The sequence below is a fragment of the Thalassophryne amazonica genome, chromosome 5 (genome assembly GCF_902500255.1).
Source record: "Thalassophryne amazonica chromosome 5, fThaAma1.1, whole genome shotgun sequence".
Taxonomy (NCBI): domain Eukaryota; kingdom Metazoa; phylum Chordata; class Actinopteri; order Batrachoidiformes; family Batrachoididae; genus Thalassophryne; species Thalassophryne amazonica.
This window is the reverse complement of record NC_047107.1, coordinates 77,573,005-77,599,550: the sequence shown is the minus strand read 5'-3', so window position 1 is coordinate 77,599,550 and position 26,546 is coordinate 77,573,005. Positions and strand designations below refer to the sequence as shown.

The 26,546-nt window shown below is 39.4% G+C and overlaps 1 protein-coding gene across 1 annotated transcript; it reads right to left on the bottom strand.

Annotated features, from left to right (window-relative positions):
• Positions 1-818: 818 nt before the first annotated feature.
• Positions 819-18,388, bottom strand: mrps27 (mitochondrial ribosomal protein S27). Its single transcript, XM_034170583.1, has 11 exons — positions 18,285-18,388; positions 17,045-17,122; positions 13,031-13,101; positions 12,869-12,927; positions 11,387-11,501; positions 10,587-10,665; positions 9,726-9,841; positions 9,436-9,538; positions 9,172-9,314; positions 6,127-6,303; positions 819-1,221 (listed from the first exon to the last, which is right to left on the bottom strand). The coding sequence occupies exons 1-11, from the start codon at positions 18,355-18,357 to the stop codon at positions 973-975; spliced, it is 1,263 nt and encodes a 420-aa protein (XP_034026474.1). The 5' UTR covers positions 18,358-18,388; the 3' UTR covers positions 819-972.
• Positions 18,389-26,546: the final 8,158 nt, after the last annotated feature.

The window sequence follows — 26,546 nt, the reverse complement described above, 5'->3', positions numbered from 1 at the left end:
GGGGAGTTAATTTCATTTGTTCATTATTAATAAACTGAGGTTAGTTATGAGCTTCATGGCAAAGGCTGTGAATACTTATGTACATGTGCTTTTTTTCATAAATTTGCAAAAATATCAAAAAACCTTTTTTTCACATCATTATTATGGGTATTGCGTGTCAAATTTTGAGGAAAAAAATGAATTTCACCCATTTCAGAACAATGCTGTAACATAAAATGTGAAAAAATGTGAAGTGCTGTAAATAACTAGGTGATAGTCTAGTGGTTAAGTTGGTGCTTGAGACCAGAGATTCTGAGTTCAAATCCCAGCATGACAGGAAAATCACTAAGGGCCCGTGGGCAAGGTCCTTAATCCCCTAGTTGCTCCCGGTGTGTAGTGGGCACCTTGCATGGCAACAGCCTCACATCAGGGTGAATGTGAGGCATTGATGTGTAAAGCGCTTTGAACGTCTGATGCAGCTGGAAAAGTGCTATATAAATGCAGTCCATTTACCATTTAATACTTCCTGGATGCACTATAAGCATTCACAAATATCACAACAGTACCATTTTAGATCACATTTCGTTGCCTGCATGTCAAAATGTTACATCTAAAACAAAAGTATTTAACAGGTGTTTTGACTCGTGAAGCACAGAAGAGCTGTGATCAGTACAGTCTCGTTCTGCTGTATTGATCCATGCTCCTTATCCTGGCTGTGGTTGTTTCCAGGCCTGGACTTTTACAGAGGAAGCACTGATGTGTAAACATTAAGTTACAATACTAAGATAATCACATGACATCAGAAATTATGAAAATTTTAATAACAAAATTCTGTTTAATTTTGAGAGAATATTTTAATGATACAAGTACATGTAGCAGAGCAATACATATTACAAAAATGCATGAACAACTTGTGACACAAACAGAACACAGAAGTTGTCCACAGAGACATTTTAATTTACATAATTTTTCAGCAATTAATGACTTTCTCTTTTATGCCTGCTGTGCTGCAGCTTTGGCAGCTAACCGCTTCTGTCTCTCTTGTTCAGCCAGGACCCTGTTCTCCTGCTCTTTCTTGACCAGCTGCCTCTTCTCATCCTCCCAGGCTTGCACCCGGCTCTCGTACTGCTCCAGGTCCACTTTCTCAGCAGCAGCCAGCTTCTGCTCAGCTAGAGCTGACACCAAAGTCTGGAAGGAGGCCGGTTCGACTTTACCTCGAGACTCCAGTTGACCCATCAAGTCCTGGAGAGCAGGGAAGCAAATGAAAAGGCCCAATGGCAGCGGTATTACTTTATGTGTATTACTTAATGTTTTGAGAGTAATTATTGTCTGACATCACACTGAAGTAGTACTTCTTGGTATTCCAAAAGCCTATTTTGCATTATTTTTGTTTTGAAACAGTGAATGCACATGTGCATTTCTAAAATACATTACTGAACGATTAGCTGAGTAGGCAACACATGAGAGGAGAACATTTAAGAGGAAGGTGGTGGCCTGGAGGCTAGAGAACTAACTTATGATCTGGTCATTTGACCAGTTTTGCAATGAGAAGCCCCATTTTTCAGTTAGTAGAGACAGGACATTAGAAACCCAGAAGTTGATGATCCACTGCATTGCTAAGCGTTTACATCATACAGAAAGTATAAACTCACAGCTCCAATACAAGAAAATTATTTTGACAAATTTCATACCTGTTTAATAAATTCTGTGAAAATTTTCTTTTGTAAATTTCCTCATGTTATTACCTCACTGTCATTCAGTAAAGGGCAGGGACTCTTTAATAATGATGTGCCTGCAGGAAAACAATTTCTTACTGCGGTAAAACCGTTATCGTATAAACCAGATACTCACACTGACCAGACTTGTGTCTGGTCAGTGTGAGTATCTGGTTTTCCATGTAATAAGCACCATACAGGTGCTGGTCATATAATTAGAATATCATGAAAACTTTGATTTATTTCAGTAATTCCATTCAAAAAGTGAAACTATAGCTATATTATATGCATTCATTACACACAGACTTCAAAGATATCAAATGTTTATTTCTTTTAATTTTGATGATAACTGACAACTAATGAAAATCCCAAATTCAATATCTCAGAATATTAGAATATTGTGAAAAGGTTGAATATTGAAGACACCTGGTGTCACACTCTAATCAGCTAATTAACTCAAAACACCTGCAAAGGCCTTTAACTGGTCTCAGTCTAGTTCTGTAGGCTGCACAATCATGGGGAAGACTACTGACTTGACATCTTGCCTGGACTAAAACAAAAAGGACTGGACTGCTGCTGAGTGGTCCAACGTTGTGTTCTCTGATGAAAGTAAATTTTGCATTTCCTTTGGAAATCAAGGTCCCAGAGTCTGAAGAGAAGGAGAGGCACAGAATCCACATTGCTTGAGGTCCAGTGTAAAGTTTCCACAGTCAGTGATGGTTTGGGGCACCATGTCATTTGCTGGTGTTGGTCCACTGTGTTTTCTGATGTCCAAGGTCAATGCAGCCATCTACGAGGAAGTTGTACAGCACTTCATGCTTCCTGCTGACCAACTTGATGGAGATGCAGATTTCATTTTCCAACAGGACTTGGCACCTGCACACAGTGCCAAAGCTACCAGTACCTGGTTTAAGGACTATGGTATCCCTGTTCTTAATTGGCCATCAAAACTCGCTTGACCTTACCCCATAAAAAAAAAATCTATGGGGTATTATGAAGAGGAAGATGTGACACGCAGGACCCAACAATGCAGAAGAGCTGAAGGCCACTATCAGAGCACCCTGGGCTCTCATACCACTTGAGCAGTGCCACAGACTGATCGACTCCATGCCACATAATTCAGGCAAAAGGAGCCCCAACTACATATTGAGTGCTGTACATGCTCATATGTTTCATGTTCATACTTTTCAGTTGGCCAACATTTCTAGAAATTCTTTTTGTATTGGTCTTAAGATATTCTAAATTTTCTGAGATACTGAATTTGAGATTTTCATTAGCTGTCAGTTATAATCATCAAAAATAAAAGAAATAAACATTTGAAATATATCAGTCTTTGTGTAATGAATGAATATAATATACAAGTTTTATTTTTTGAATGAAATTACTGAAATAAATCAACTTTTTAATGATATTCTAATTATATGACCAGCACCTGTATATAACGGATTTTTGCTCACGTCGGACAAAACGTCCTGTCCAATCGCAAAGACATCAGTTTTGTCATTTAGTCTTAAGGTGTTCATCCACTGCAGATTTTTGGCCCTAATTGTTCTCCCAATTCCAAAAATTAGGAAATCAGGCCCAATTTATTACAGTAGCAGTCAAAGCTGTGTGTCATACAGCAGGTTTTGTCAACTACAGAATGCAGCCGCATGACAGGAGAGCTTCTGGGCATCGCAACATTACTGTGCAGTACGTATGTATGCTAAGGTCTAAGATTATAACCATCCATCCATCCATCCATCCATCCATCCATCCATTTTCTTCCGCTTTATCCGGAGTCGGGTCACGGGGGCAGCAGCTCAAGCAAAGCCGCCCAGACCTCCCGATCCACACACACCTCCCCCAGCCTCCGGGGAACCTCAGGCGTCCCCAAGCCAGCCGAGAGATGTAGTCCCTCCAGCGTGTCCTGGGTATACGTATAATGGACAAAGCCTGTGCAACATCAACTGTAGGTTTGCTAACAGCCAAAATGACACCTGTGTCTAGGCGCTGCCATGTTGAGAGCCCCTCTGGCACTGATTCACTGAACTCATAATGCAAGGTGGCAGAGTGTGGGTGGCTCAGTATGTGACAAAAAAAAAGCCTGAACACACCCCTGTCTTTGAGTCTGAATCACCAGCTAACAGGCATCTGTTTGGGAGTTTACTGAATCATATTTTTGGGGACTGCGTGGTGCTTCTCCAATTTGCTTGGTGTCGAGACTGAGTTATGAACCGCTTGTTTTCTCAGTAGGTGTGCTTTAGATGGACCTAATGGATCAGGCTACAGAGAGCTGCCAAAAGTGCTAACGCCATTAGCACACAACATTAAATAACATGAGAGTTTCACTCAGCGCGAATATTGCCACAGAGATGTCTTAAGGCAGGCCTACACTGTGAGAATTTTTTGGATCGCGCCGAGTTTCAGCTTAATCGTGCGTCCTGTATCGTGCAGTCTACATGGAGTAACGAGCTGCGGTTAACATCTCACGACCACCTCCTGATCAGGAACCATATGGTTGGATGAAAATCAAACCTGTTTGATATTTTGGTCGGCCGTCATGGCTCATGAGGGTTCCGCACTGTTGAAGCAGCGCTACAAGCATCTACGCACTGATTACCTCGCGCACTATGCATGAGCAAACACCGGAGAGAGCAAGCAGTGATCTCATGTAAAGTCTTATGTGTTTTTGTGTGTGTGTTCCCTCGCAATAACCTAATATCATATTAAAGTTCATGCCTATCAGTGCGCACATTGAGTGGAATCAGGCGGTGAGAGACTGAACGTATATGCGCGTGCACACACACACACAGCAGACAACAACAGGATTTACGACAGATGAGGGAGTTGCTGCACCTTGCACAGCTGTATGACTCCGTATGAAATATAGTTTATTTATACAACAGTGTAAGTAGCAACACCTGTTATGAATGTTTATATTTTTTTTTTTACCGTCCTCTCATGGATCATGTTGCTGTCTGCTGTGTGCGCGCGCGCGCATATACGTTCAGTCTCCCCCCACCTGATTTCACTCACTGTGCACGCTGATAGGCATGAAATAAAATTTTTTTTAAAAGAAAAAAAAAAGCTTCCGACGTGTGGTTTTTGAACGCACAATGTGAGCAGTCAGGTCGCATCAGCGCATCGGGCCGTACAGTGTGAGAACATGAATCGTACGCTCTGAACTTTTAAATCCTGCGGTTTTGTTACACAGTTTGAGCTGGAGCCAAGTACAACGATTGAAAATATCGTACAGTGTATGCCCAGCCTTAGAAGATCCGTTAGGACATTTCACCAGACAACAAGCCATATGATTCCAGGTGGATGTAATAAAATACTCCAAACAAACAGCCTCCACAACAGCAAGTGGCCCCTGCCAGCAGGCTCTGAGTTATGGTCAGACACTACAAGAGGAGGACTCGCTGGGCCATGTCCACAATTATACAGAACTTTATGGCTTAAAAGTCTTAAAGTAAAATGTTTGAGGAAAAAAAAAACCTTACCCATCGTACAGTTGTCATGTAGAAGGAAAATATTTATAGAGACCAAAACTGTTTCTGTACCAGCCTGTAAACATGTTTATTTTTACTCTGATGTTGTACAGTTTAACACGGAGTCCTATGGGAATGTGCTCTGTTTTGGAGCCAGCCTCAAGCGGCCAGTCAAGGAACTGCAATAAGTCTGATTTCCAGGAAGGTGTCAAAATACGGCATCAAAGTTTACTGCTTGGTAATAACAAGGCTTTCCACAAAGCTAAAACTGGATCGTTTCACATGTGAAAACTGCCTTGTGCTGAAGAATGCAGTGTGCTGTTCCTGGGATTATGGCTGTACATTATATAGGTCAACGAATAGAATCTCTGAAAAAATACATTTTACGCTGTTCCTGATGCAACTCCACATTACATGGAAAATGGGCAATGGTGGCCTTGAACCCGGAACCTTCCACACTGGAAACAAGCATACTTAAATGCTTGGCCACCAACCACGCCTAAACAAGGACCCTTTAATGATAATTAGTATAATTTCCTTTATTATCATTGTACATTCATACAATCAAATTTGTCCTCTGCAGTTATCCTATGCTAATTACAGTTAGACACAATCAAACCACAAGGAACAGTGGGTAGCCACAGTCTGGCAGCTGGGGATCAACTCCAGATGTAGAGACACTTGCCTTGGTCAGGGGGGCAGAGAAAGGAGCAGACCCTAAATAAGCATGTTTTTGACTTTCACTTCAATACTCAGCCATATTTGGAGATCAAATCCACAGTGTCTTCAGTTAATGGCCAACCGAGCTATATGATAATCAATCACTTTGGTGTATGTCATAGCATCACGACATTAGCTCAACAAAGCCCACCCATAGAAATTGTTTTTAATATTCCAGAGATTTGGAATGACTTAGTACTACAATTAAAAGCCACCTGCTGCGAGTGCCGCTCACTCACCTTGAACCTTTCTGCATAGTGAGGCAGTCGAGCCTGCTCTGCCGCATCGTCTTCATCTATGGTGTCATCCTTCTTGTCCTCCTCCTTGTCCTCCTCTCCCTCAGACTCCTCTCCTCCAGAGGAGTCAGTGTCTGAGACAGAAGACAGATCCTGTAACAAACTGTTCACGTTGTCCAGCTGAGGGAAGAAAACAAACACACAACCATAAAAACAATCATTTCAAAATGCTCGGTTGTATTTTCAGTTTTGCTGGATGAAATTATTGTACATTAAAATAAAATTTTATTTAAATCTTGGATTGAATGTACAAATCAGCAAACACAATGAGGCCAGACACCACACAAATAACTGGCCTTGTAATCTCAGGAAGATGCTAAACTAACTTGAGGCAAATGTAATATTTTTCCTCTCTGCCCTCTGGTGTTATTGGTCCGGCTGACACAGTCAGTTTAGCTCTTGCTGGAGTGATTGCTGCAGAGCCGGACGTGCTCCAGGCTCTTTAAAATCTCATTAGATGTGACCAAAGGTAAACTATCGAACTGGACTCCACAGGCAAGGATAGTGGGGCCGCACCCAACCGTGTGCGTACATGCTCATGTAAAAATAATACGACAGCGTGCAGGTTCCACATCAAAAGATGAAGACTGCCAGCCTGGAGAGTAACAGCAGTCTGTCTCCATGCAGTGATAGGTATTAGCTCAGTAGTAAATCTGCTTGCTGGTTCAAAACAGGAACAAACATTCTAGGGCGCCACACTCAAAATAAAAATACTAATAAACAATTAGGCCAAGTGGTTAATGCATTTGGTTTCAGTGCAGAAGGTTCCGGGTTCAAATCCCACCCATGCCACATTTCTCCATGTAATGTGGAGTTGTGTCAGGAAGGGCATCCGGCATAAAACTTGAGCCAATTCAACATGCAGATCCACCTTCGATTTGCTGTGGCGACCCCGAGTGCAAACAAGGGAGCAGCTGAAGGGACTTACTTTACATATGTGATATGAGCATGACTATCGTTTTTCTGACCTCAACTAGCGCGTTGCACATGCGGATCCACAGACTCTAGATTAGTGTTTCGAAAATAGGTAACTCAAATTAGAGGTGGGTAGATCGATCCTAATATCGATAATATCGATACCAACGCTGGTATTGATATTGAACGATCCTTGTGTAAAAAGATCGATACTCAAGCTTTTTTCTCTCCCTCATGCACTGACTGCTGTGCACGCAGATCAACGTCTACTCTGTCTGTAGAGCAGCGCTGCGCTGTGTCACACAACACGTCGCAGCGCACCCTCCCCCGTCTGGTCTTTTGTTTTTGTGCCGTCACGTGGCTCAGCGGCGCCAGCCAACAGCCATGCAGGTAGACTCAGCCTGGCCCACCCACTCAGCGCTCTCCTCGAGTCGACATGTGACACTGTGAACATGATAGTTCTTAAATAAAAACCTCTAATCCTTTGTTCTCAACAGGACGACAGGGCCCACTGCTACACTGTGGGCCCTTAACGTATTTTTCTTTATTTATACTTTCTTTATTTAATTTTCACTTATTGTTTTTATTTTGTTCAAAGCCAGAAGTGCACTGAAGGGAAATTATTCTTTGTATTATTTTCTTGTATTGTTCGACTTGAAAAAAGAACAAGTTTGAAACTGTTTACAATATTTGTTGTGGTGCGCTAGTTTTTCTCTATTGTGGTTTGTTAACTCTCTAACCTCAGAAGATTGTTTTAATTTGCTTTAAGTTCTATTTTTTTACACTCTTTATTTAAGAAACCACGTAGAGAAGTGCACTGAAGGGAAGAAATTCCTTATTTTGTATGATTTTATTGTATTGTTCGACTTGAAAAACAGAATAAGTTTGAAACTGTTTACAGTATTTGTTGTGGTGTTAATTTTTTCATTGTGGTTTGTCAGCCCTCTACCTCAGGAGATTTTGTTTTAAGTTGTGTTGAGTGATATTTTTTTAAACAAAAATGCTGATTGTGATAATAAAGTATTTTGCTGTCACGTACAATGTTTGGCGAAATTCTATGTCTTCTAGGTCTTTTGAATCCTTTGGATCTATGAAGCTTAAATATGAAAAAGTATCGGTATCGGTATCAATATCGGCTATACTGGGCCTGCATTTACTTGGTATCGGATCACTACCAAAATTCCCAGTATTGCCGACCTCTAGCTCACATTTTTCAAGGGTGGTAATAAATTCAGCAAAGCTTCTATAATGATTTTAACTGAAAGTGCAGGAAATTAAAATGAGAAATGTTGTGAGTGATTGTGTTTATTATTTGCCACATTTGTTGATGTCATGCTTTACAACTGGCAAGGTTGAGATATTTCCTTTGTTCAGAGCTTGTGTGGTTACCAGGGACTGATTAATGGTGATATCAACACCCATTGTTCACTGCTGTTACACACACACACACACACACACACACACACACACACACACACACACACACACACACACACACACACACACACACACACACACCACACACACACACACACACACACACACACAGGCCATTTCACTGTTATATAATAACATATTCTCTTTTGTGCATACACACGTTTGTTCACATAAAAAACAATGTTGCCAACATGATGTCAGAATAAACAACATGTTATCAGCACCATGCCACAGCACCTGAATAGTTTATTTTCTTCTGTGTCCAAGCCAATAAACTGGAAAAAATAATAATATGGAGACATGTTTTGTGTTATTTTACTTTGCACTCCTGCTCCCGTCTCTTATCTGTCAGAATTTCACAGTGAGCAGGACTTGGGCTGCTCAACACCCCCCTCCCAAAAAAAAACACACGCACACATGCATGCACACACACAGACTCAGTGAAGCAGGTGATAACATGTTTCTTGTGTTTTCAGTTCTCTTCTACGTTGCCCTTTTGGCCTGAAGGGGAGGGCTTGAGGGCAGGGGCAGCAGAGTGTCTTTTTTTTCCCACTGATAATTTTTTTTCTGAATGAGATGACAACATGTGAATAAGGCCAGCGCCAGGTTTGTTTGTTTTTATTTGACTGTCCTTACTGTGTCTTTAGTCAGCTTGGCATCACCAGGAGCAGCAGCAACTCGTTCCATGATATCCAGCGCTCTTCCCATGTATCCACGTGTCCAGAGGAGTGGCATGCCTTTGAACACAGCATGTATGCCCTTTAGCAACTCCACTTTTCCTGGGCAGGAGAGGGGAGCAAGAGGGAAAACAAGAGATGATGAATAAAGACAGTTCACTGCCTAAATCAATGTTAAAATATAAACTACAAAGGCAAGAGTGATGAATTCACAAAAGCACACCTAAGAGAGCATTGCCAAGTAGCTGAGCACTGAGTCCAATAGAGTTATCTTGTTTAATTCCACAATGGAACAGTGATGCTCCCAAAAGCTTCTCCTCGGATACCTGAACACATTTGCAAAACAGTATGCCTGCTTCGTTACAAATGCTGCAACTCGGAAAAACATGTGACAACAGAATGCTCCACAAACAAATGCCAGAAACAGTTATTTTTTAAATCAGCTGTATAACATTAGAATAATAATAAGAATAACAATAATAATGCTGATTTAACATCTCCCGTTTCACTCACAGTCAGCTGTGGTCTGGCTGACAGGTAATTGCTCAGAGCAACCAGTGACAGGATCTGTGTGGAGGGAAGGTCAAAGGCCTCCTGAAACATGACCTCTTCAACTACAGAGCAAGCACCTGTATAATTACAAAAATACATTACCTCACTAAAATGCATTTTTCTTTATGTAACGCTTTTAGTGACAATGACACTGGAATGCATGTTAGCAAAATACCTAATGTAACTTTGATCAAACTTGATAGATACATTCGGCCTATGGATGGAAACAGGCGGTTTGGTTTTGGTTAAAATCAATCAACACCCAATGTCAGGGGTCAAGGTCAAATTTGCAGCCCCATGCCAACATATGTGACAATGGAAAAATTTAACGGTTAGTAAATTTTGCTGTTGAAAAGTCCATCTAACAATTTTTTTGTCTACACATCTGATACTTTAAAATGTGTCTGTAGCGTCACTGTGCTTTCTGACTACTTCTGATTTAGTCACTTTTTACCTTTTATAAGACTCTTATGATTCATACATTCATTCATTTACTATTGATGCTTACTCCAATTAAGGGTGATGGGGGTGGGGGGTGCGTGGAGCCTACCCTGGCAGTCAGGGCGAAAGGCAGGGTACATCCTGGACAAAACATGTCCATTGCAGGGCCACCAGATTCTTAAGAACACTTCCATTTTTTTTAATTGATAACAAAAATATATATATTTATTACATTTTTTGGTATTCAGTATTCACATAAAATAGTTGGGTTTGGCTCACATATAAGCAAACAAAGGGAACACAAACAAATATGGTTAGAAAAGTGGAGACATTTTACTTTATTTCAGTCTTGCTGACTTGTTTGTATCAAACATGTCTTACTTTTAAAGTCGCCATCCTTAATGAAGGAGTCTATGAGGATGTTGAAGGTGAAGTCATCTGGGAATATTCCAAACTGCACCTAAAAAGAGGTTTGGAACACTGAAAACCTGAAAAGTGTAAACCAGTCATTCCCAAAATGCCCTCTCCCCAGTGGGCCATGAAGGTACTGCAAGTAGGTTTTGAGACATCATTAGAACCAAATAAATAAAAATATCTGATTTTCAAACCTGTAATGAAGTTGAAAACTACCCCAAAATATTTATTATTATTTTTAAAATGTAATCATAAGTAATAAAACAAAGCCAGTGGATTCAGATTAAACGATATTCTCCATTTAAATAACATAGTTTAACATGAGATATATAAAAATACTTCATTTTAGTTTTGTGTCAACCAAATTTTTGATTAAAGGTTTTGTGGTCCTCAGATTTTTAGATGTCAAAATGGGCTGCTGCCTACTTAAAATTTGGGAATGGCTGGAATGAAATAGTGATTCTGAAAACAATTTGCTTTATATTTGTTTTTAAAAAATGTCATGACTCTAAACTGCATAATATGATGCACCCTGATCATTGCAGGAAACAGTACAATCAAGTTAACTCCATGGACTCCGAATTCATCAGTGACATGCGAGATCTCTAAAATCACAGTGAAAAATATTCCACCCACACACACACACACACACACACACACCTGACTGAGGATGCTCCATTTTAACCCAAAGTAAACAACCAAATGGTCTTCCAAACACACATGCACACCATCACCCACAAAGAATAAAGAGAAAAAGTGTGAAGTACCTTGTTTTTAAGTGTGTACAACGCTTTATCCTTGGCTCCATATTTTAGGCATTTTCTGATCCAACTGTGAATTGTCCAGTCTCGCAGGAACCAACAATTTGGACTGTGACGAAACCTGGAAGTATAAATCCCCTTTCAGAAATTTTTTTGGCATCACTATAATTTTATTCCTTAGCATTTAAATAAGGGATTCATCATATGATATTGCCAACATTATCAAAATTTACGCTGTCTGGAAACAATTGAGAATTTCAACCCACATGGGTCGAAATTCTGTTCAAGCAATCAGACGCCATGACAGACATTTGGTAGCGACGTCATGCTGGGAAGGAAATTTAAGCTGATCTCGCAAATGACGTAGACATGGAGGTGACGAGAACTAAACGTAGTAGATCCACTAAAGTGACTGAAAGTGCAAGAAAAAGACAGAGTTGAGGAAGAGAAAAGGAAGGGTAGCTGATAACGCGGGCAATCAGAGAACATTTGTCGAACGATGTGGAGAGGGCAGAGCAGCTCCCTTGCGTGGCCGACCAGTACAATGTGTGACAAAGCTTTTTGTTGACAAATCCAGACAACAAAAGATAATAAACACAAACACAGACAGTGTTGTCTGTTGTTGATGAAAAAAATGTAAAATTTGTAACGATAAAGGCGGAAAATTGTCACGTAATAAGTTGTATCTCATAGCAAAGAACAAAGATTTAGAGTTTATATCAAACTAGATCCAATGGTTTTCTTGACAATACAATGCTAATTTGTCTTGAAATGACTTGAGATCATGTGAGTTGTGGTGATCAGCCAATCTTTGTTGGCAAAATGACCAAAAGTGGGTCAGGTCACAGGTTCTCTCAAAAGCTCACACATGCGCAGTCGCCCTTCCTCCTGCAGTTTGTCTGCACGATTCTCTTCAATAAAATAAACTGTAATTCTGCAACATGTTACAAAATCAAATCTACATTACAAAATCTACATTGTATTACAAAAAACTAACAAAATAAATTTTGTCAGTTTTGTGAAATATAAAGGGTCGAACAGCTTTAAGAAGTCATGAGGTTTGGTAAAATGGTCAAAAAGACTAAATGTTTTGGATTCTGAGAATTATCCCCCCCCCCACACACACAAAAAAATCAAATAAAAAAAATAAAATAATGATAATAAAATAATTCAAAGCAGCCAACATTATCGCTAACCATATTTCCCAACTCCCTGTCTTAGTGAAAGTGAATGTATGTCAAAACGTGGCATGACTGACAAAAATAGTCAATCTTCTTGTAATCACCCAAACGGGTACAGATTCCAGCGAAGCAAGTCAACAGGAAAGGTCTGGAGTTACACGGAACAAAGAGGAGCACACTGCTGACAATCACCTACAACAGACAAACTAAACAGACAGTTCCCTAAAAAAAAAAAAACCTTGTCCGTCTCAAAACCCCCATGATTTTGTAGCACACTATACACACAGAGCTGCAGAAACAGACTCACTTGTAAAGGTAGTACTCGGCTTGATCAACTTCCTCTCTCGATGATATGTTGTCAACAAACTGAAATTGAAAATTTTAATGTTTGATGAAAAATTTTGTGATCCTTCAAATGCAAAAATATTCATGTATTTATCAGTAACAAGTTAAAGCTGATACATCTCACCCGTGATATAGTCAAAGAGCTAACTGGGAGCTTCCTCTCATATGTCCTGTCCATAAGGGAGGCAAGCGTAGCTGTAATCACAAACGCATAAACATTACTATGTAGATCAAATTACAATAAACAACCAGCCTTCAGGTCTTTATTTAAATCAAGTCATACATACACACATACACACACAGACAAATATATATGTGTGTGTGTAGACCCTGATAAAAAATGATTTATGACTAGATTTAGATGCTCAAGCACTACATTGCCACCATCTGTCCATATAGCACATACACATGCTGTTCACCGTTAAGAAGAAAGAAAGAATACAGCTTTACTCGTATTTGGCACAAAATAGTTTCATTTAACACTCTGTGATAACATTAACAATCTCCTGCTGTTGATTAAATCAGTTATCTCTCAACCAGGGAAAAAGTGGTGATTATAGCTGCGTGCTAATTCAGAGGTGGCTTCATCTACTACTGGAAATAATTAAAACATAAATTATTTGTTGAAAAAAAAAAATTTCAGTCAGTATTTTAATAACCTGGGGAAACACCAGACAAGTAACACCAAATAAGGATTCATTAAAACACTGACACTTCACTCTCACTATTGCAAATAAACGTTCAAATACAGGCCTTAAAAAAAATCTTTAGGCCCATTTTGTTGATGATGGACTATTTCTTGTTGAGAAGATTTCAAGTAACAGAAAGTTTATTATTGTGTCACCAAGGTTAGCTAGTGTTTTTTTTTTTTTAACTGAGTCACATGATTCAGTGACATACAGTAAAAGTGAGTCAGTTATCATGGATGAGTCGACATATGGTAGTTACATTGCAGCAGCAACACCACCACCAAACTAGCAAGGTTAGTGCTGATTTCCCCCAGCAGAAAAATTGAACCATGAAAAAAAATAAGGAAAAGGAGTTTTCTCTGTTGAACTGGTTTATATATTACAAAAAACTCTGTAAGGGAGATAGAGTATCGTCAATAGTTTTACATCCTCATTGAAGACAACTTTGGATGCTGTAGCTCCTCTGAAAAAGAGAGCTTTAAATCAGAAGTGTCTGACTCCGTGGTATAACTCACAAACTCGTAGCTTAAAGCAGATAACCCGTAAGTTGGAGAGGAAATGGCGTCTCACTAATTTAGAAGATCTTCACTTAGCCTGGAAAAGAGTCTGTTGCTCTATAAAAAAGCCCTCCGTAAAGCTAGGACATCTTTCTACTCATCACTAATTGAAGAAAATAAGAACAACCCCAGGTTTCTTTTCAGCACTGTAGCCAGGCTGACAAAGAGTCAGAGCTCTATTGAGCTGAGTATTCCATTAACTTTAACTAGTAATGACTTCATGACTTTCTTTGCTAACAAATTTTAACTATTAGAGAAAAATTACTCATAACCATCCCAAAGACGTATCGTTATCTTTGGCTGCTTTCAGTGATGCCGGTATTTGGTTAGACTCTTTCTCTCCGATTGTTCTGTCTGAGTTATTTTCATTAGTTACTTCATCCAAACCATCAACATGTTATTAGACCCCATTCCTACCAGGCTGCTCAAGGAAGCCCTACCATTATTTAATGCTTCGATCTTAAATATGATCAATCTATCTTTATTAGTTGGCTATGTACCACAGGCTTTTAAGGTGGCAGTAATTAAACCATTACTTAAAAAGCCATCACTTGACCCAGCTATCTTAGCTAATTATAGGCCAATCTCCAACCTTCCTTTTCTCTCAAAATTCTTGAAAGGGTAGTTGTAAAACAGCTAACTGATCATCTGCAGAGGAATGGTCTATTTGAAGAGTTTCAGTCAGGTTTTAGAATTCATCATAGTACAGAAACAGCATTAGTGAAGGTTACAAATGATCTTCTTATGGCCTCGGACAGTGGACTCGTCTCTGTGCTTGTTCTGTTGGACCACAGTGCTGCTTTTGATACTGTTGACCATAACATTTTATTACAGAGATTAGAGCATGCCATAGGTATTAAAGGCACTGCGCTGCGGTGGTTTGAATCATATTTGTCTAATAGATTACAATTTGTTCATGTAAATGGGGAATCTTCTTCACAGACTAAAGTTAATTATGGAGTTCCACAAGGTTCTGTGCTAGGACCAATTTTATTCACTTTATACATGCTTCCCTTAGGCAGATTATTAGACGGTATTGCTTAAATTTTCATTGTTACGCAGATGATACCCAGCTTTATCTATCCATGAAGCCAGAGGACACACACCAATTAGCTAAACTGCAGGATTGTCTTACAGACATAAAGACATGGATGACCTCTAATTTCCTGCTTTTAAACTCAGATAAAACTGAAGTTATGTACTTGGCCCCACAAATCTTAGAAACATGGTGTCTAACCAGATCCTTACTCTGGATGGCATTACCCTGACCTCTAGTAATACTGTGAGAAATCTTGGAGTCATTTTTGATCAGGATATGTCATTCAAAGCGCATATTAAACAAATATGTAGGACTGCTTTTTTGCATTTACGCAATATCTCTAAAATCAGAAAGGTCTTGTCTCAGAGTGATGCTGAAAAACTAATTCATGCATTTATTTCCTCTAGGCTGGACTATTGTAATTCATTATTATCAGGTTGTCCTAAAAGTTCCCTAAAAAGCCTTCAGTTAATTCAAAATGCTGCAGCTAGAGTACTGACGGGGACTAGAAGGAGAGAGCATATCTCACCCATATTGGCCTCTCTTCATTGGCTTCCTGTTAATTCTAGAATAGAATTTAAAATTCTTCTTACTTATAATTTTGAATAATCAGGTCCCATCTTATCTTAGGGACCTCGTAGTACCATATCACCCCAATAGAGCGCTTCGCTCTCAGACTGCAGGCTTACTTGTAGTTCCTAGGGTTTGTAAGAGTAGAATGGGAGGCAGAGCCTTCAGCTTTCAGGCTCCTCTCCTGTGGAACCAGCTCCCAATTCAGATCAGGGTGACAGACACCCTCTCTACTTTTAAGATTAGGCTTAAAACTTTCCTTTTTGCTAAAGCTTATAGTTAGGGCTGGATCAGGTGACCCTGAACCATCCCTTAGTTATGCTGCTATAGACGTAGACTGCTGGGGGGTTCCCATGATGCACTGTTTCTTTCTCTTTTGCTCTGTATGCACCACTCTGCATTTAATCATTAGTGATCGATCTCTGCTTCCACAGCATGTCTTTTTCCTTGTTCTCTCCCTCAGCCCCAACCAGTCCCAGCAGAAGACTGCCCCTCCCTGAGCCTGGTTCTGCTGGAGGTTTTTCCTGTTAAAAGGGAGTTTTTCCTTCCCACTGTAGCCAAGTGCTTGCTCACAGGGGGTCGTTTTGACCGTTGGGGTTTTACATAATTACTGTATGGCCTTGCCTTACAATATAAAGCACCTTGGGGCAACTGTTTGTTGTGATTTGGCGCTATATAAAAAAATTGATTGATTGATTGAAAAAAACAAACAAACATATTATTACAAACATATTATGTGGAGTTTGCATGTTCTGTCCCATGTTGTGTGGATTCTGTCCTGGTGCTCTGGCTTCCTCCCACTTCCACAGACATATGGTTAGGTGAATTGGTGACTCTAAACAAACCGTGAGTGAGAGTGTGAATGTGTTTGTCTGTCTAGGCATCAGCGCTGCAACAGACTAGTGGTCTGTCCAGGGTGTAAATAAAGTTGAGATGAGAAAGGTAAATGTAAATGGTATAATAAATACATTACTCACAGCCATTTTCCAAAATAAACATCTGGAACTAACTCTTTCTCCAATATCAACCAAATACAACTAGTCAGTTCGGTCTGGTGTGCAAATAAATCAACTTGCTCAGTGCATACCAAGGATTTCTCTCCATGGTGTCTGTACTGTTTAGTGTTTTAGCCCCACTTTGCTCACTAGTGCATACATGAAAGGAGGGGAAGATTGTTTTTCCTTGGAAGACCTCCAAATGTGGTTAACAGTTTCACCTGAGCCTGGGCTAATGAATCCCATGGGTTTCTGCTTCTGGTCCTTTAGTGGCACATGATCTCTTACCAAGGTTCTGAGGGTCCTTCTCTCTTGTATCCCATATTTTGGTGTCTGTGTACGATGCAGAGAGCAAACATCTTCTAGCTGCAAATAAAACAGGTCAGGTCAGTAAATATATTAGTTTAAACAAGGTTCATAGCCCCTGTTACATACATACCTGTGAACATTTACAGAACACTATTAACCAGACAATAGCAGAAATTCCAAAATTTACTCACAAAAAAGTCATTAAAATCAGTACCAAGTACTTCATAGATGACTTCAAGTGTAAATTTACACTCTGCTACATCTCGCAAAGTCTCTGAGTTGTTTCTTAAAGTTGATTCCACTTACAAGTGTGTTGTGAAGTTTCAGTAGATGCTTTGTGAAGAGCTAAAAATAATAATTATTTTGAGTCTTTTTTAATGTCCAGCTTTGTAAATGTGAATATTTCTGGTTACTTCATTCCTTTCTGAAACTGAACTCAATATATTTGCACTGGGAACAAAACAAAACATTTGAGGACTTCATCATCAATTAAGGTTGTGGGATCAAACCTGACCTGAATTCTGTGATGTTCCTATAAAAATATGTAATCATGTGACCACATCAGTGCCTTTCCTTTACATCTGACCTATGGCCTTTCTGTGTGGAGTTTGCATGTTCTTTCCAAGTTTGTGTGGGTTCCCCTCGTGTGCTCTGGCTTCCTCCCACTTCCAAAGACAAGCAGGGTAGGTGAAATGGTGACTCGACTGTTTGTTGACCAGTGTAATCTCTCCCACTGACCACTGAGATGGGCTTCAGCACCCCCTCACCCTTATGTAGACTAAGCCAGTTCAGAGAATGAATGAATTAAGCAGAAAATTGTAGCCATGGGAATTGTGCTGGACTGAGAGAGACACTTGAGCATATACGTACAATTTTGATGTGACCTATCTGAAACTTTGTCACTTTGGAGCGGACAGAACAGATGTGCGCAAGCCTTGATTGGCAATAAAACTGCATATACAATCTGTCCACGAACACAGTTTACCAAAAACAGAGGGCTTACTTTACTGTTGTTCTGAGTCTTTTATTCACACAATACACCAGAACGGGATTATTAAACAGAATGTCTTTTATATTTTAGCTAGTTGGCTAACGTTGCAGTTAGATCAATCACATTTTTTGCGACCCTCGCTTAAATAACCGGATTAAAACAATGAAAATCAATTAAGGGAAATCAGTACAGCACTCTATTCAAACCGATTGCACATTAATGAGGTACCTGAAAGAGACAAAGATAAACGTTTAACTTTGACAACTGCAGTCACACAGCGCTTCAACACGGAGGACGCCATGTTGGGGAAGTTTTCTGCTTTCTGCTTCTTCTTCTCTCTTTAAGGCTTGTTGACGTTTGGCAAATGCGCTGGTATATTACCGCCACCTATTTGCCCGGAGTGCGGCACAGCTGGCTGGCAATATTATAATAAAACAAATACACAAAAACTTTCTGATGCCGTGTCCGTTTTTTTTTTTTTTTTTTTTTTTTTACATTTCACCTGTTGTACTGACCTCACAGCCTCTGTAAGCAGCACCGGGGCCTCTCCCACAGTTACAACACATTTGTTGAATAAGTGTCTTAAAACACATTCAATTCAGTTCTCATTGTGTTTTACAATTAGCCATCACAGATTATGTCTTATAGAAAATATAGAGCATAAATGTACCAGATTTTATTATAAATGCAGTTTTTTATTTCTGTTTTATAAAAGTATAAAAACAGGTTTGGTGTTAGACAGTAGATGGCGCTATTTCCATAAGTGAAACGTTGGGGCTTCACTTTGGCTTTGGCTCTGCATATAAAAACCAACTTAAGACCTCAGCATCATAGACGAATTCTATGTCATTCAGTATTTCAAATGAAGAGTTAAATGAACACCCTAAATCAGAAGCTGAGATGTATTATTTTGCAGGTTTATTTTGAAATGTGATCACTTTTGCTGCAGAGGCTGTTGACCTGCTGTCCTTCTGTCAGCGGACCACTGCTTTTGTTCTCTATAAGTGGGCCCACTACAGGACAGAGCTTCTTGGCTCGGGGCCCCAAACAGTTGACAGGTTGAATTAGGGGTGGGGCACAGACAAAACATGGAAGAGTTTTTAACACTGGGTATTTTTGCTAAATGATCATAAAAACAGGAAGTCCTCATACCTGGGCTGCTTTTGAACCCAAACCATCATAACGAAAGGCATGAGAGGGGGCGAGGCACACCCTGCACAGAATACACATGATACAGCACTGCAACAAAAGACATTTCAACATTTATGGCAAATATCTTTCACCTGGCACACAGCGTTGCACGGTGCAGCGTTAGCACCACTGCTAGTTTTGCTATTGCTAGTTTCTACCTGATGCAACTGTCATTTTTACAGCCAACACCACATTCTTTAAACAGCATGTGCACTTGCCTTCATGTGGCGTGTCAGTATCCAGCTGAGGAGTGGTCAATCTTTTGTGCTTTAGGCTAACAAAAATCTGGACTGGGATGCAAAATATCACATCACTAGATGCACCCCAAAAGCATTTGTTCCACCCTGTAAAAATAGGCCTCATAGTAAGAGTGCTAATAGCAAAATCGATAAGCCAGATTAATAATCATAATTTCATTATGTTTTAGTGATGTCATCACAGCATCACTAATACCATCTAATGGCAAAGGATTAGCTGTTATATAGGGTTGCCACCCGTCCCTTGAAATACAGAATTGTCCTTTATTTGACAATTAATTATTGCTCCCTGTATTGAATCAATATAGGATGTAAATTGTCCTGTATTTTCATAAATATCCCACACACTCACACACTGATCAAAAGTGAATAATGAACAAAATAAAACACAAGAAATATTAAGGGCTGCCAATATCATCTCTTTGCAAATGTAAAACGTGAGTGAGAAGAGTCGAACCCCTGGCTACAGTGTTAGTGGCAATGCGTACAAGGCAAACTGGAGGCAAACAAGTATTTTATTTTTTATTTCCTCTTAAAGTCCTCACTTTAAAGATTAAAGTTATTGGTCTGTTTCTTTCATATTATGTTTATTATTGCAGAGTTCAGTGACTGCACAGTTCATCATTAACAGTTTTATGTTAATAAAGCACTTAGCTTTAAGTATGACTAAATGCTTTTTTCAAAATTAAATATGCCTCTCTGTGGGTGGTAGTAGTGACCCTGAGGAGCCGTAGTGGGCGTCCTTTATTTTCATTTCTGAAAGGTGGCAACCCTAGCTCTGGATGACCTCTCTAACCTGCTGGTTGTGGAGATATGATGGAAAAGGTGTTTTTCAGACCTTTTTGACAAACTTGACCTTTGGCCGATCTATCCCAAAAGCTAATATTCTGGAGAATCTTACGAAAGTAACATTCTCTTATCAGATTTGGTGAAAATCTGCTCACCTGTTTCCGAGTTATTGTGTACACAGATATGCGTGAGCCATTATGATACACTGTTGCCCTGCTGGCATGCAGGGCAACAGTGTATCATTTTAAAAAATATGCTGTTGAAAAAGAGCCCAACATTCTGTACTGATCAATATTATGAGCCATAACTTGCGTTCATACAGTTTGTTGTTTTCCAAGGATAACTGCATTCTTGTACTCATTTCATCTGTCATATTAACCCTGTGCTTGCCTCGCTCCATTGCCTTCTGGTCGCATTTAGGATTGATTTCAAGATTCTGTTGTATGTGTTTAAATGGGTTGGCTCCTGAATACCTCTCTGAGATTTTGACTCCATATGTACCAGTCAGATCAGTGAGGTCTGAAAACCAGCTTTTATTAAATGTGCCCAGATCTCGATTAAAGACTCGAGGTGATCGGGCCTTTTTGGTGGCTGCGCCCAAATATTGGAACAGTTTGTCTTTACACATCAGAGCTGCTCAAACTCTAGAGACTTTAAATCTGCTATTAAAACTTATCTTTTTGCTTTGGCTTTAATACAGTTTAAGCTGTATGTGTCTGGTTTTCTTTTTTTCTTTTCTTTTCTTTCCTTATTTGGATTTTAATTGCCCTGCTTTTTTTGTGTGATGTTGTTTGTAATGTTTTGATATTGTTTTTTTAACATGTGAATCACTTTGGGCAGCTGGTGTGGGCTTCATAGATAATTGGCAAAGCTTCTGGGGAAAACCTGGTCTTGTTAGGAGAGACGGCATCCATCCCACTTTGGATGGAGCAGCTCTCATTTCTAGAAATCTGGCCAATTTTCTTAAATCCTCCAAACCGTGACTATCCAGGGTTGGGACCAGGAAGCAGAGTTGTAGTCTTACACACCTCTCTGCAGCTTCTCTCCCCCTGCCATCCCCTCATTACCCCATCCCGTAGAGACGGTGCCTGCTCCCAGACCACCAACAACCAGCAAAAATCTATTTAAGCATAAAAATTCAAAAAAAAAATAATAATATAGCACCTTCAACTGCACCACAGACTAAAACAGTTAAATGTGGTCTATTAAACATTAGGTCTCTCTCTTCTAAGTCCCTGTTGGTAAATGATATAATAATTGATCACGTATTGATTTATTCTGCCTAACAGAAACCTGGTTACAGCAGGATGAATATGTTAGTTTAAATGAGTCAACACCCCGAGTCACACTAACTGTCAGAATGCTCGTAGCACGGGCCGGGCGGAGGATTAGCAGCAATCTTCCATTCCAGCTTATTAATTAATCAAAAACCCAGACAGAGCTTTAATTCATTTGAAAGCTTGACTCTTAGTCTTGTCCATCCAAATTGGAAGTCCCAAAAAACAGTTTTATTTGTTATTATCTATCGTCCACCTGGTCGTTACTGTGAGTTTCTCTGTGAATTTTCAGACCTTTTGTCTGACTTAGTGCTTAGCAGATAAGATAATTATAGTGGGCGATTTTAACATCCCACAGATGCTGAGAATGACAGCCTCAACACTGCATTTAATCTATATTAGACTCTTGGCTTTGCTCAAAAAGTAAATGAGTCCACCCACCACTTTAATCATATCTTAGATCTTGTTCTGACTTATGGTATGGAAATAGAAGACTTAACAGTATTCCCTGAAAACTCCCTTCTTTCTGATCATTTCTTAATAACATTTACATTTACTCTGATGGACTACCCAGCAGTGGGGAATAAGTTTCATTACACTAGAAGTCTTTCAGAAAGCGCTGTAACTAGGTTTAAGGATATGATTCCTTCTTTATGTTCTCTAATGCCATATACCAACACAGTGCAGAGTAGCTACCTAAACTCTGTAAGTGGATAGAGTATCTCGTCAATAGTTTTACATCCTCATTGAAGACAACTTTGGATGCTGTAGCTCCTCTAAAAAAGAGAGCTTTAAATCAGAAGTGCCTGACTCCGTTGTATAACTCACAAACTCGTAGCTTAAAGCAGATAACCCGTAAGTTGGAGAGGAAATGGCGTCTCACTGATTTAGAAGATCTTCACTTAGCCTGAAAAAAGAGTCTGTTGCTCTCTAAAAAGCCCTCCGTAAAGCTAGGACATCTTTCTACTCATCACTAATTGAAGAAAATAAGAACAACCCCAGGTTTCTTTTCAGCACTGTAGCCAGGCTGACAAAGAGTCAGAGCTCTATTGAGCTGAGTATTCCATTAACTTTAACTAGTAGTGACTTCATGACTTTCTTTGCTAACAAAATTTTAACTATTAGAGAAAAAATTACTCATAACCATCCCAAAGACGTATCGTTATCTTTGGCTGCTTTCAGTGATGCCGGTATTTGGTTAGACTCTTTCTCTCCGATTGTTCTGTCTGAGTTATTTTCATTAGTTACTTCATCCAAACCATCAACATGTTTATTAGACCCATTCCTACCAGGCTGCTCAAGGAAGCCCTACCATTATTAATGCTTCGATCTTAAATATGATCATCTATCTTTGTTAGTTGGCTATGTACCACAGGCTTTTAAGGTGGCAGTAATTAAACCATTACTTAAAAAGCCATCACTTGACCCAGCTATCTTAGCTAATTATAGGCCAATCTCCAACCTTCCTTTTCTCTCAAAAATTCTTGAAAGGGTAGTTGTAAAACAGCTAACTGATCATCTGCAGAGGAATGGTCTATTTGAAGAGTTTCAGTCAGGTTTTAGAATTCATCATAGTACAGAAACAGCATTGGTGAAGGTTACAAATGATCTTCTTATGGCCTCGGACAGTGGACTCATCTCTGTGCTTGTTCTGTTAGACCTCAGTGCTGCTTTTGATACTGTTGACCATAACATTTTATTACAGAGATTAGAGCATGCCATAGGTATTAAAGGCACTGCGCTGCGGTGGTTTGAATCATATTTGTCTAATAGATTACAATTTGTTCATGTAAATGGGGAATCTTCTTCACAGACTAAAGTTAATTATGGAGTTCCACAAGGTTCTGTGCTAGGACCAATTTTATTCACTTATACATGCTTCCCTTAGGTAGTATTATTAGACGGTATTGCTTAAATTTTCATTGTTACGCAGATGATACCCAGCTTTATCTATCCATGAAGCCAGAGGACACACACCAATTAGCTAAACTGCAGGATTGTCTTACAGACATAAAGACATGGATGACCTCTAATTTCCTGCTTTTAAACTCAGATAAAACTGAAGTTATTGTACTTGGCCCCACAAATCTTAGAAACATGGTGTCTAACCAGATCCTTACTCTGGATGGCATTACCTTGACCTCTAGTAATACTGTGAGAAATCTTGGAGTCATTTTTGATCAGGATATGTCATTCAAAGCGCATATTAAACAAATATGTAGGACTGCTTTTTTGCATTTACGCAATATCTCTAAAATCAGAAAAGTCTTGTCTCAGAGTGATGCTGAAAAACTAATTCATGCATTTATTTCCTCTAGGCTGGACTATTGTAATTCATTATTATCAGGTTGTCCTAAAAGTTCCCTAAAAAGCCTTCAGTTAATTCAAAATGCTGCAGCTAGAGTACTGACGGGGACTAGAAGGAGAGAGCATATCTCACCCATATTGGCCTCTCTTCATTGGCTTCCTGTTAATTCTAGAATAGAATTTAAAATTCTTCTTCTTATAAGGTTTTGAATAATCAGGTCCCATCTTATCTTAGGGACCTCGTAGTACCATATCACCCCAATAGAGCGCTTCGCTCTCAGAGTGCAGGCTTACTTGTAGTTCCTAGGGTTTGTAAGAGTAGAATGGGAGGCAGAGCCTTCAGCTTTCAGGCTCCTCTCCTGTGGAACCAGCTCCCAATTCAGATCAGGGAGACAGACACCTCTCTACTTTTAAGATTAGGCTTAAAACTTTCCTTTTTGCTAAAGCTTATAGTTAGGGCTGGATCAGGTGACCCTGAACCATCCCTTAGTTATGCTGCTATAGACGTAGACTGGAGGGTTCCCATGATGCACTGTTTCTTTCTCTTTTTGCTCTGTATGCACCACTCTGCATTAATCATTAGTGATCGATCTCTGTCCCCTCCACAGCATGTCTTTTTCCTGGTTCTCTCCCTCAGCCCCAACCAGTCCCAGCAGAAGACTGCCCCTCCCTGAGCCTGGTTCTGCTGGAGGTTTCTTCCTGTTAAAAGGGAGTTTTTCCTTCCCACTGTAGCCAAGTGCTTGCTCACAGGGGGTCGTTTTGACCATTGGGGTTTTACATAATTATTGTATGGCCTTGCCTTACAATAAAGTGCCTTGGGGCAACTGTTTGTTGTGATTTGGCGCTATATAAAAAAATTGATTGATTGATTGGTGTTGTTGAAATTGTGCTATACAAATAAAATTGACATTGACATTATTCATTAACATTATTTCTGTTTCATATACATCTTGGAAAATGTGACAGGCACCACCACATTGTGCTATATTTAAAAAATTCATTGAAAAGATTGGTGCTGATGAAAAAAAATCATGGCCTAATAACTTAGGTTTGTGCTCTTATGAGATTCAACAACATTCCTCTAAACAGAAATTCATAATTACATTAGTCAGCAGACCTATTGATATTTTTGTCCTTGTTAACTTCATGTGCTTTTCGCACTTATTAAATATACATTTTTGGAGGTTTCACAATGAGAAAAATACAATCTCAATAACTAACAATGAAAATTATGCATTGAATTGCTGCTAAAATGAACGGATGTTAAATGGGCTGCATTTCTGTAGCACTTTGCAGTGATGCCTTGCACGTGCGCGCACACACACACACACACACACACACACACACACACACACACACACACACACACTGATGCCAGCATGCTACCATGCACGGTGCTCAACGGCAATAGGAGCAACTTGGGGATTAAAAACCTTGCTCAAGAGAACTTAGAGCTCTACTTCAGATACCCCACTGATACCTGTGAACTTACACAGATCCCTTTTGAACATCGTAATTGTCACTCAGAGGCCTGTTATAACAATGTCTTAAAATGACTAAGGTTGTAAAAAAAAGTGAGCCTGTTCTTTTATATTTTTAAGTTGAATGTCATTTTAGTGCTGTGGTGAAACAGGTGCATTAAAATCCCATTTAACATCTTTCAAAGTGTGTTTCTGAATTCAACTTTCTTTCATCACAGAGTTGCAGCACAACCATCGTTTGTTCAGGTAAACTTCAGGGCATTTCTTGTCAGGTAAAATGCAGAAGAGCAGCTTCTCTATTTCTATGAGGAGAGACGACCACTGTGTCCTCAGGGCGAAACTGCAAACAGTTTGAGGAAGTTCTCACATCCTCCTCTCCTTTCCTTCTCTCACCGACACGTTTCAATCCCAACTGCAGAGAGGAAGCACAGAATGTGGATTGATGCTCCACTGTCACCAACCTCCAGTCAGCCGAGCAGTGTTACAAAACAATAATCTGCACAGCGGCTTTCCAGTCGATACTGTTTCATAATGTAATACTGTTGCTTGTGTGTTTAAGGAAGGGAAGTGAAATCCACACAAGAAACATCAGGTATACTTTCTGATGGGAAAATCAATCAATCAATCAATTTTTTTTTTATATAGCGCCAATCACAACAAACAGTTGCCCCAAGGCGCTTTATATTGTAAGGCAAGGCCATACAATAATGATGTAAAACCCCAACGGTCAAAACGAAAATGCATCCTGTGGTAAGAATGAACACTGATAACATGCTGTTTGCAGACAAAGTTTCTGCAGTTCTACTTCTTAACGTAGCCACTAAAATCTAAGTAATGCTCAATATCAGATTACACTGCAGCAGACACCACATGGCTCCTGTGGTTATTTATTCTTTAATATATGATATTTTCATGTTTACTAGTGATATGCATTCCTAAACGGTCCCCATTCCTCATCCTCACCTCAACCTGCGGACTACAAAAGCTTTTTTTTTAACTTTTGTACTTTTAGTATACAAGTTTAGAATTTGAGCCTACAGTAGTACGGTTAATATTGTATTAATTAATAATATCATATAATGTATAATATATGATATTATATAATTATAATATATTTTATAATTAATAATTGTGATAATACACTTATATTAACATGACATAAACATGTTTTTGTATTTTATGATTAAT

Excerpts from the sequence above, each read along its gene's own strand:
- mrps27 (XM_034170583.1), bottom strand. The coding sequence starts at position 18,357 with ATGGCGTCCTCCGTGTTGAAGCGCTGTGTGACTGCAGTTGTCAAAGTT. Across the intron at positions 9,539-9,725 it reads CAGCCAGACCACAGCTGACT|GTATCCGAGGAGAAGCTTTT; the intron begins GTGAGTGAAACG and ends AAATGTGTTCAG. Across the intron at positions 9,315-9,435 it reads ACTTGGCAATGCTCTCTTAG|GAAAAGTGGAGTTGCTAAAG; the intron begins GTGTGCTTTTGT and ends TCTCCTGCCCAG.